General features: G+C 40.0%; 1 protein-coding gene across 2 annotated transcripts in view; it reads right to left on the bottom strand.

Annotated features, from left to right (window-relative positions):
* Positions 1 to 1225: 1225 nt before the first annotated feature.
* evi5l (ecotropic viral integration site 5 like) overlaps positions 1226 to 12191 on the bottom strand; it is a 39180-nt gene continuing 28214 nt past the window's right edge. For both annotated transcript variants that reach the window (XM_051384196.1, XM_051384195.1), the window contains 7 exons: positions 11790 to 11906; positions 10994 to 11134; positions 10714 to 10890; positions 10257 to 10403; positions 9671 to 9766; positions 9443 to 9538; positions 1226 to 6313 (listed from right to left, as the gene is read on the bottom strand). In XM_051384196.1, the coding sequence (XP_051240156.1) occupies positions 6005 to 6313; positions 9443 to 9538; positions 9671 to 9766; positions 10257 to 10403; positions 10714 to 10890; positions 10994 to 11134; positions 11790 to 11906 (1083 nt within the window). In that variant the 3' untranslated portion in view covers positions 1226 to 6004. The remainder of the gene's footprint in view (positions 6314 to 9442; positions 9539 to 9670; positions 9767 to 10256; positions 10404 to 10713; positions 10891 to 10993; positions 11135 to 11789; positions 11907 to 12191) is intronic.

Raw genomic sequence — 12191 nt, forward strand, 5'->3', positions numbered from 1 at the left:
ATGGCTGTTATAAATGAGAGTATATTTTTGTTCTATTTTCAGTTTTTATTTGTATGCCTTTGCTTACTACTGTTAGTGTTAGAATAAGACTGGACATATTATATATTTTTCTCATTGTCAACAAATACTTCAAACACCAAAAGTAGTTCCTGTGAGCCAGAGCCTGATAAAGCATATTCCTTTCTGCCAGCTGTCCTTATAAACACATTAAAGAGCCACAGCGTTGCACTGGGTAGCATGTTCCTTCAATATGATGAACATGGGTACTGTACACCATCCTGCTGCCTTAAATACTTAACAAAAGACTGAATGTGTATTAATCCGCTGCTGACGAGTCTCCAACAAATGACCTATTTACTTCTGTTTGAGTAATGTTTGTTAAAAACACCAACTGTTTCAGGAAATTAAACTACGGTGGGAAACTGCTGCTGTCTCAGCATAAAAAGTATCTACAGCACACAATTTCAAATGCGCTCTTGAATTGGGTTGCATCCACTAGCCTATATGAAAATCCATCTCTGATTTTATGTGCAAAGACACACAAAGTCTAAGGAACTACTAGCTGGTTTCAAACTTGTCATTTACCAGCAATGCTTGAACAGGAAGTCACTATACCATCATCAAATGTCACGTAACTACTAAAAATAATAGTCTTTGGGGCCGAGCTGTATGTTAAAGTTAACTGTTAATACTTTGTAAATGCAGGTCTAACTATAAATGTATATACTGAGAAATATATTTTTCACAGTTAGTAGTATTCATGTGATTTAGTATGAGTGAGAAATATTTGATTATGTTACTTAGTCTGATCTTATTAGCATAAGGTTTTGTAGTTTAAGGCATATTGTGTTATTTTTGTGATATGTGACTTATTTGTCTTCTTTTTTTTTACATTATGCATTTTGATTAAGTCAGGTAGCCTTGACCCTTTTGTGTACCTCTTTTACTCTTCAGTCTAAAAGTCTAAAATAAAATAGCAAGCTAATGTTAGCTTTGTCAGTTTACAATTACACCTGGTAGTTACTGGGTATTAACAGGTCGTAATAATAACTAATCTCAAGCACTGAAAATCTTAACACAGTAAAAGTGTTATAACAAAGCCAAGTTTGAAGTTATGAAGAGCTGGTGCAAAACTGACTGCTGTTGCCCCTGGACCTAAAAGAGCATGAACAACTGCACCCGCAGTAAATCACCCCATAACAAACAATAACAACACAATCAGGCCTTTGCAAAGGTGCAATGTCAAAGTTTATTTTGTATCATTCATAGGATACAGAACACTGAAATGTATTTTTTCCCCATCATACTGGAATTTATATAATCTTTACTGTCATTTAATATATTTGATAACAACATCAGTTGAATTGCAAGACAGAAAGAGAGAGGGTGGGCAGGGTTCCTGGGAATGATGCTGTGGATATCAAACAGCCGTCACATACAGCACATAAATCTGAGAAATCCTACAAATCCGACTAACCAGGATGAACAAAACAACATGTCTGTTTTTTCTTACCGTCGGTGAGGAAAAACCTCACGTGTGACACACTGTTTTGCACTGTATTGTCTTATTTCCAACTTTAAATCAGGGAAAACGTGTGGATGTTCCAGTTTCAAGATGATACATCTGGAGCAACACACTGTGATCACATTTGAATCCACACAAAATTCACTTTATCTTACATGGCTGTTTAATGAAGGGCTGTAGTGGCTGACGTGTCGATGAAAACCCTTGTTAAACATACGTGACGTAATTTAGCATAGTGTGTAAATCTACCTACTTTTATGGCACAATATCATTATCATCTCATGTAATGCTGTTAGCAGGAGAAAACAAAGTACTGATGGTAATTATAAAAATAATATTAAGGATGAGAGCTAGTACCATATTCAAAAGTAATTTACAAACATATCAAAATGTTTCGTCACAGTAGATAGAGTTGTATTTAGACAGTGGTGAGAACAGCACCATCACTGAACAGCAATGTACCGATGAAGGACACTGAGTACTGATCTAGGTCCAGATTATCGATCAATTTGGAAACTCAGTCCTAAATGAAAAGATTCCTCTTTGCATTTCAAAATCCTTATGATTTCAGTAGCTGTGAATCTGGCAACACCTGTGGTTAGTGGTGGTAAATGCTTTTTATTAATACAACGCCCAGAGATCAGTTTGAAACATGCTCTTAGTGGTTGTGTAACATGTTTGCAACGTGTCCATATGTTTGCAGCAGAGCCAAACAAATCATGGGCTGAGAGGATTTATCGCAGAAGAATAGGTTATGCTCAAAAAGTAGTACGTACAATGTGTTTTTCAATCATGTTGGAGGGCACGAGTGTTTCGAGCTGTTCAGAACGACCAGACTTCATAACGAGGGGGAGACGCGATATCGTTTTAAATTATGTACACATCAAAAGTGTCAGAAATTGTTGCGCCGAGAATTAATTTCCAACACATCTTATTTTCTCACCTCACCTCAGCAGGCCACTTGGAGGCTGCGAATGTCGGATTGTCGGTTTTCTGAAAGTTTGTCGGAACCCCCCCAATCCGACGTCAGGACGGTGTGGTTGGAGGGGGTTTCCAAAAGCTATTCAACCATCCGTCTAACAATTCTGACTGAGTATACTGGCACCTTAAAGAAGACAGTCAACAACATTTTTTTGCCGACACGGTAATACTGAACTCATCCATTTTTGCCTTGTGCATTACAAAAAGCATACATGCACCAACTTCTGTCTTCCACATCATGTCCAGTACATGCATCTATCTTGAGTCCTGTAAGTCCTTTGAATCCCACAAGGCAAAACTGGACCCCACCAGAAACAATGAAGACTACTTTATAGAGAGGTAATTACAGAATGTAAATGTAAACTATTTCCACACAGAAATATTATCAAGAGTGAGGTCTGATAGAATGAAAATCTTAAGGATTATAACTTGAAGTGAGAAATTCAGCCAGTTATGACCCAAAGTAAATGAATGGAATGGCCTGAAACTCATGCTAGACAGAGCCGATGCCAGTCTAAATTCTGTATATATAAAGAAATAGAGGGAACTCAACTGAAACCATTTGGCTGACACTCATTTGCTCTGACGATATCCAAACACTGATTTCAGTTACACCCACCAATGACCACTAAAAAGCTGTTATTTGCAACAGTTTGGTGGGCTAACTGACATCCTCTTTAGCTCTTTGATGGCCATAACTGGAACATCCAATTTCCTTATTTCTGAGAAGATGGCAATAATTATCTCCTTTACCATTCTTTCATTTGTATTGCACGAAAAAGTTAGGTAGCATTGTGAAGCAGAAAGTGGGTCTTTAGAGACAATCCTCCAAAATGAGTCTGAAGAATAATCAGCACAATAGTGCGGATGGATAATCTTGGATCGAGGTACTTAGATAATGTCAAGCTCCCTCTGAAGAGCTCAATGTAATATGAATCCATTAATCCACACCATCTCTCACTGCTAATGTCAAGAGCAGAGAGTTTCTCTTTCTCTGTAGTGCAAAAAGCAGATCACTGCTCTTCATTTGACACCCTGTTTGATAAACTATACACACTCAGACTTCTCACCATCTTCAGTAAGACTTGACTGACAGTGATACAGCTTTAAATCTTATCTATATACTTTTGTTCCTCTCACACTGTATATTTCATATTTCTCCATACATTTTACACCGTTTTTTTTTTCTACACAGAATATATTGTTGTTTGATATGTAAAATATTTTCCACCCACACACTCTCTGGTAATGATGACAGACTTTTTGTTGGCATTCTTACATTATGAACTACTCCCTCCACTTTCAATGGCCCACATGCTGCAGTTTCAGCTGTCAGAAAGTGATATGAGCACATGAACTGGTGACTCCAGATCAGCACTGTTACCTGGATTTATTTTTGCTTGTATGGGACACTGATAATTAAAGGAATAGTTTGACATCTTTGGGAAATACACTTACTCGCTTAAATGAGGGGACAGAAACCGCTCTCAAGTCTGTCTGTTAAATATAAAGCTATAGCCAGGAGATGGATTGATTAGCTTAGCATAAAGACTGGAAACAAAGGGAAGCAGCTAGCCTAGCTCTGTCTAAAGGTAACAAAATTCACCTCTAAATTTCACCAATTAACACATTCTCCTTTATTTAAAACAACTTAAATACAGGGCAGCTTTGAGGGAGTAACACATTTTTTCTTTTTTATGAGTTAAAAGTTCAAATAATTAGCAATAAAACAAACCCTTGTTTAATTCAACACTCTCAGTGGCTTTAGGAGTTGCTGCAACCTAACTCATAGTAAGGCCAGTAGCTTATAATGTTAGCAAAGATAGATATGGCATTGTATTGGTATTTATAACTGACATTACTCACTTTTACCATTATATCACTTGTGGCCACAGTTTAAAAGTGCTCAAAAACTGAAGTGTTCGATTGTGTGCAGGAAGCCACTATGCCCAGCCAAGAAATAATCTGGCACGTAACCGCCCTGCTAAGATAACTATCTCCTGGCTGTAACATTAGTCATGTCGGTCTTCTCATGTAACTCTTAGCAAGAAAGTCAATAAATATATATCCTAAAATGTCAAACTATTCCCATAACTCACACATACACAATGATAATGCTTGGTTTCTGAAGAAAACCAAATTGTTCCCATCATTGTGAAATGCTGAGAAGCTCCAGGGAGGAATCAAGTTAAACTGCTCAGTTTTCGGATTCGATCAGTCTGCACAGTACTTGTCAACCTAATCTATGGCAGAGTTAATAGGAGGTTGCATCTTCAACTCTCTGATATTTAAAAAAAAAAAAAATAACAGAAAGAACAAAATGGAAGAAGTAAATCTAAAATCATAGCAGCACATTTTCAGTCTCCGAAACACTCAGTGTCACAGTGAACCTGCAACAGACGACTAGTTGGCACAAAGGACGGTGTAGAAAGTTTGGCCTCTGTCGGTATCTCTACAGTCCTATAGTTCATATAGATATATAAAAAAATAAAAAAAATATCAAAATAAATTACAACATATAAATAATTTAAAAAAAACAAAAGATTTGGCAACATTGAGTTTCTTCCTTCCTTTTTTTTGTGGGTTATGGTGAATATGTTTTGACATGAGCTGTTGTATTAACTCGCTTGCCTTCTTGTTATCTGCAAGCCACAGACACAGACAACACACATATTTAGTATGTTAAAGTGTTCATGATTCATTAATGAATGCCATCTTGTGATATCCCTACAGTTTGATGTGTACATATTCCTCCACTGCGCCTCTCCTTCTCATACTCACCACCTTTTATATTAACACTTGGTCTACTGAGAGGTTAATGGATGGCTGATAGACGTTTTTTTTGTGTGTGTATGTCTTCCTATTGAGAGACATAAAAGGGGAAAAGAGAGGATAAAGATGTATTTAACTCTGAACCAATCTGGAAGGAGAGTTATATAAGGGTAGACAGAGCATACAGTGTGTCAAGTGTCTATTACTCAGTTTATAGGGAGAGGGAAGAGTTTGTCTGTCTACCCATGTTTCCCTCCTTGTCCACAGTCACAGATTCAGGTCCAGTGGTCGATCTCGAGCAGCGAGCAGCAACAACACTCTTACTGGTTCAGTTTCAGTCCATTTTGTTTGTTTGTGTGTCATATGTTTGTGTTCGGATGGATATGTATTTTGACGGGACAGTTTCTGGCGCAGTTACACATGGGAACAAGAGGGAGAGAGGCTTTACATGACCTCTTCGTCGGGGGAACACAGGATCCGACAGTATGGGGAACAAGGTGGCAGAGACAGTAACAGGAGCGAACACGATGGCTAGTGATGATCAGAAGAGGTCCAATCAATGCCACTATGTCTGCATCAAGTTAAAGGTAAACACTGGAAAAGCCGAGGAGAAGGACTGGATTGGATAATACAGTCCCAGTTTACAGTAGTAGTCCTGTCCTGTAGAGCTCCAGCATCTTTTTAGGTCAAACAAATCCAATGAAACCTTCACACCTCCTCCAGGTCTCAGTTATCCAGCGCCTCGGTGCACACCATGCTGCTGTACAGCTGCTGTGGGTCCGGATGTGTCCGCACCCGCTCCTCTGCCTCGCTGTCTGTGCTGCCCTCGCTGTCGAGCCGGGCAGACGTGTGACACGGGCCGGACAGGGTGGGGTAAAGGGCGCTGGCAGGCAGCGGGCTTGGGAGGAGGTCCTCGTCTGAGCTCAGGTAGTCCCCCTCGGCGGAGGCAGGGCTGGCTAGACAGAGATCCTGGTAGTTGGTACTTCCTCCACCGCTGACTCTGGGGGCTGTCTTCTGTCCACGCAACTGCCTGATCTGAGTACAGGGAAGAGGATTTTAATTTGTCAGCTATACTGTTATTTTTTTGTCTTTATTTCTGTGGTATTTTTAAAGGCTGACAATATTTTGTATTTCCCAAGAAAAGACCAACAAGTTGCACTGGCCATCCCTCATTTTCTTCATCTCCACCCTGTCTGAAGCACTTGGCCCTCCGCACTCAGTCCTAATGAAGATGTAAATCTTTCAAAATGGCTCATGAATATGGCACCATAGTTTTTAGTTAATGTAACTCAAACAGGAGTAAACTGTGTATGTGTTAAGGAACTATTTTAAACAGTGGACAAATTTACAGTTGGTGCTCCAGCAGGAGGATTTGTGATCAACTCAAAACAAAGTATTCATGTTCATTAAACTTAAATAATCACAGGTTTGATAGTCTATAATTTGTGTTAATTCTTTTAAATGAGCCTTTACAAAAGCATTAAATGTCATGTGCTGGGAATTTCTTTTAACAGGTTGCTGGGTGTGAACAAAAAAAAACCCAGTGAAACCTACTGATCTGTATCCTGCTTACCATTTTGAGGTTGTGCAAATAGGCCAGTGGGGTCTTTACAGCTAAATCTGAGCGCCCTAGGTCTCCCACCTGACAGGTGAGTCACATAAAATAGCTAGATAAAATACTTATTAAACACAAAATTAAAAAACATAACGTGTTTGCGTGTTCCTGTTCCATCGCTGCTGTCCAGCTCTCAGTTGGCTGCTATTGCCTGACAGAAGAACTACCACAGTTTATCTACACATGCATGCTTTTGCCGTGTTAACCTTGCATGTACCACAGTGACTCATGACAAATCTCAGAGGTTTTTGTTTCCCCCTATCATACACTCCGACTGGCTGTAGGGTGGGGGGAGGGGGAAACCAGTGGTTAACCAATGGAAATGTTGTGACTGCGTCTGACTGCTCTTCAAGCTGCAGCAATTTGTCAGGCTTTTTTTTGGGTCCTTTTCTCTCATTTTGTTTTTGCAACATAAACAGGTTAATTAATATAAAAAATAAATATATAATACTTGTATTTGGAAAATTGTTTAATTTGTGTCCAACTGAATCCTAATAGTGTGTGTAAAATCATCACAGCTACATTATGTAGGATCTGTTCTTATGTATCAGCACTTTTAATATGACTCAGTCATACTGTGATCGCTTAGAGGACAACACTGAGATTTTTCTAAATTGTTCACTGCTTCCGCATTTGTACACACGCAAGTTTCGGTCTCATTTATAAAACCACTGCTCTGATAAAAAAAGGTGGGGAGAGGAGAAGAAAGAAGAGGAGCGGTAAAGGGCAGGGCAGTCTCATCACACCCCCTCACATTTAAAGTTTGAATACTTCCCTCCTTGTCACGCACTGCCACTCTCTGAATGAACAAACTCAGAGTGCATGAAGGGTGAGAACTTTGTGTCTACAAAAAAAGGATGGAAAGATCTTCATAAACCTGAGGTCATTGAATTTCTTTTCTCAACCCACAAGTCGCCTCCAAGTTAAATGAAAATCAGCACAACTGGAGTTACAATAAACGTTTTAACCCAAAAAATCTAAATTATTCATGCACTGATTCTTTTGAAGCTCACTCATCTTTCACTTGACGTTCACTGTGGGCCAGTTGATGAGAATAGTTATTGGGGAAGAGCAGTGTGTCTGGGTGGAAGTGGTGTCTGGCTGCATGTAGATGACAAGTTTCTTCTGTGGTGGTTAGCAAAGCTGCATGATGTCTATCATCATGCATCTACGGCATACACACACTGTGTATACATCTGTACGCCATTTTGAAGCTGAAGCTGAAGTCATCACTCAACGAAGTGAACAGTCATTTTTATTTTACATTATCTCTTACGGGCAAGAGTCTGGCAATGCTTTATGGCACAAAGGTCTGGTTCCAGACCTCTGAATCTCTGCAAGCTGAAAGGTGTCAAAAAGAAGATTCAAATAGTTGGTGTTGTGTCTGTTAATGGCTGCTTCCACCAGCTGGATAATAAGAGTAGCTGGGATAATGAATGGGATGTCATATTCATAGCTAAACAGTCACAGAAAAATGGTGACGTGTGGAGGGGATTTACACTGCTGTAAAGGTTGTCGACATAACATCTCTTACATTTACATATTTCTAATCATTTATCCATCTAATCATTTTACAAAACAAAACAAAACGGCATGCTTCCCAACAAGTAAACAGCTAACATGAATGAAGTGAAACATTATTCAGTTTGATTATAAGGCTACAAAACATTACATTCATTGTTGTTCAGAAGTAAACATGGCGTAACATTTCAGACTAGGAACTAGGGGAACTAGGGTTGCAATTTTGGATGAATTATTTCCTTTTTGACCTAAAAAGGTTAAAATTACTTGTTTTATCCAACCAGCAGTATTACACATTCAACTCACAAAGATATGAAACTAAATAAATGGCAAATACTCACAACCGAGAAGCTGGAATTGGAGAAGATCTGACCTTTTTACTGATTTAAGACTGCTAATCCATTATCAGAATAGTTGCAGATGAGTTTTTTGCTGATCAACTAATAAGTTTCTTAAATAAATAACTATTTCTCGGTGGAGCAGTGAGAAAACACAGCTGACGTTCATTTTGTCTGCAGTAAATAAAACAAATGGACACAGTGATTTCAGAAGTCATATGACTGCTTCCTGTGTTACAGCAGTAAAGTTGATGCTACCAAGAGTATTGCAGTTCATTTGGATGTAATATTGATCTTTGAAATGCTACATGTGGCACAGGTTTATTGTGCTACATTTATTGTGAAATACAATACAAGTTTGATTCGGCCCGCCAGATGTTTCTGGAGAAAAAAAAAACTTCAAAAACTATTTAGTAGAAATCACTGTTTATGCTGTTTTGTGGGGTAAAATGCTTTAAATATGTAGGATCCTAATTATTATTTATAATCTAACTACCAACTACCTACTACCATCTAAACAATACAGCAGGCATTTCCTTTTGGCCCGTGGCCCACAATTCAGTTTCAGTTTTGGCCCTTCAAGGGAAAGAGCCGGGGTACCCCTGCAATAAATGGTGCAGTCTGTGGTTGTATGTGTGTGTGTGTGTGTGTGTGTGTGTGTGTGTGTGTGTGTGTGTGTGTGTGTCCAACCTCATTCTTGAGCTCAGCAATCTGGTCCCGGAGTTGGTTGATGTACTGTCTGGAGTCTGAGTGGTTCAGCTGGCCCTGGATCAGCCCTGCCTCCTTCTGAAAGGCCACAGTATCTTTATTGCTACTGTTTAAATTAAATTAATCATCTTTATACAGACAACAACACCTACATTGAGACATTGTATGTACGTACAATCCAAACGGACACAGAGGAACGTAAACACACACCTGGATCTCGAGTTCAGCTATCTTCTGCCTGAGTTCAGCCACAGCAGCCATACTGTCTGCTTCCCTCAGTCGCACGGCCATCACCTCCTCTTTACTCTACATGTATGATGGGACAGGGAGAGGGAGTTGAAAGAAAGAAGACATTTCCTGCTTAATAACTGAACACAGTGGATGACAGTGATAAACTGGGTTTCAGTGATGGATATTGATGATGCATCATTAACTGCCTCAGTCCCTCCATCTACATCCCACTCTGTCCTCCTTCAGTGCATCGGCCCTTCTTTTCTGGACATGAATCCCAGATTTTACAGACTAGACTCTGCACATTTCTCATCATTTTCTATTTCTATCCCACTACATCTATCTGGTACTCTTCTTTTTTTTATTCCCTCTGTCTTTTTATCCTCTTCATCCCTATTTTGTCATCATTCCTCGTTGTCTTTCCATCCAGTTATTAGTGTCTCATTACTGTACGTTTCATTAAGCTGGACGTTGTTCTTCCCATCAATCAGCCTTTTCTCCCTTTCATCCCTTCCCTCCCCTCTCGCTAACTCAATTTCTTTTTATGTCTCCTCTCCATCCAGACCTTGCAGTCAGACTCTGCCTGCTTCCTTTTCATTTCATTGAGTTGGGCCTGGAGAGCTTTATTCTGATTGGCCAGCATCTGGAGCCGGTCCTGCAGGGCGGAGCGTTCCTGCTCGTTGCGACCGATTAGCTTGCTGTGGATCTGGTTCTGGAGTAAAGTCAAATGTGAGAAGGTGAGTATGACCCATTAATTAATAATTTAGTCTATGACATGTACAATCATAGTTAAAAACTCCCACAATCCCCATAGAGTCAAGCACGATTATGGCTGTTTTTATTTACATTTAGTTATATAGTTTGCTGCATTATCCTGTGACAGCACAGTGATTACCTAATTATCATTGTTCCTATGAAATGCTTTGAATAAAACTAAACTGACCTCCATATGTGTGTATATAAGAAAAGGACTTGCATGTTTGTATACCCGCTATGATCAGTGTGTGTACAGTATGTCTGACCTGGCTCTCCAGCTGCAGGGCTTTAAGTTTGACCTCTCTGAGCTCAGCCTGAGCCTGGGCCTCCCTCAGTCTGACCGTCATCAGCTTGTCCTGCAGCTCGTTCATGGCGTTCTTCTTGGGGGATTCCTTCCAGTGGCCACCCCCGCCACCCGTGCTGCTGCCACGGGACATGTGATGCTGCAGAAACACAGAGTGCATAGGTGTGGCTGCACAGATGGGTCTCATGAACATGCACACACAGGTAGTTTATAGAGAAACAGCAGCAGTCTGTGTGTGTTACCTGCCAGCGTTGGTTGAGCTCAGTGACAGTGTCTTGCATCTCTCTGAATGAGCGAAGTGTTTCCAGCTCCCTCAGCTTCATCTGCTTCACCTCCTCCTTCAGAGCCACCATGTTGTTCTCATCAGGCAGGCAGCTGCTCCTCTGGATGGACAAACGTCATGTTTACACTTTAGAAATACTAACTAACTAGTCTGCAGCCATGCTAGCAGCTATGTGAGGCTGTAAATAGCTGTTGCTGTTAGAGCCGTACGTTCTGCCCAATCAGTATCACGCCAGAGCAACTCTCAGACAGAGTTGATAAGTAAACAAGATATCTCACTTGTACTTATACTTCCATTATCAGCTCCAAGACAAAAACAATGTGTTTATTCAGAAGGTCACTGATAAAAAAAAACGATATTATTTTATTTTAAGTATTAACATCTTCTGGATGTAGTCTAATGAAGTATGTGATATGGTGACTTACATCACATCTATGGTCAGTCTTGGTGGACTGACCAACCAACAGACTGACAGTTTCTGGAATATTAACAAATTGTAACAGCAAACAAAAAAATTTTTTTTAGCTTTCAGTTTTACGTTACAGTAAATTAATCAGCACGGTGAAGCTGTTGTGTCTCAACACCTCAGGAAGTAAAACCGAAAGCTTGAAACCTCAAATATACCTCTTTCACCATTAGAATAAATTACCAGTAAACAGATCATCTTTGACACATTTATCACACGCCTGCTGTCTCTGCTCATATTTCCCACTCTGTTCTCTCTCACACGCTAAAATGTGCGTCTGTTAGCCCACCTTCTCCAGGTCGAGGACCTTGTCTTGCATTTCCTTCAGCGCTCCCAGCAGTTCAGCCTCGCGCAGTCTGGACTGCTCCAGCTGGGTCTGCAGATTGCTCACAAACTGTTCTGTGTACTGAAACAAACATCACTGGTGTTACACAGTTATATTGTATAACAGAGCAGTGGGGCTTGATACCAACTTTGATCACTGGTTGATCAGCTTTCTTGAGCTTGTGTTATGAGCTTACTTGGGCCAAGTGAAAGGTTTTCATTTCATTGTCACATGCAGACTAGTGTTGATGATGGATTTTAGCCGTGTTTCCACTGCATTGTATGGATCACCTTGACTCTAAGCTACTCGTTTTGGTACTTCATTTTCACTGATACCCCCTCAACACAGGCAGAGACGACATAGCTA

Source organism: Dicentrarchus labrax, unplaced genomic scaffold (assembly GCF_905237075.1).
Source record: "Dicentrarchus labrax unplaced genomic scaffold, dlabrax2021, whole genome shotgun sequence".
NCBI lineage: Eukaryota > Metazoa > Chordata > Actinopteri > Moronidae > Dicentrarchus > Dicentrarchus labrax.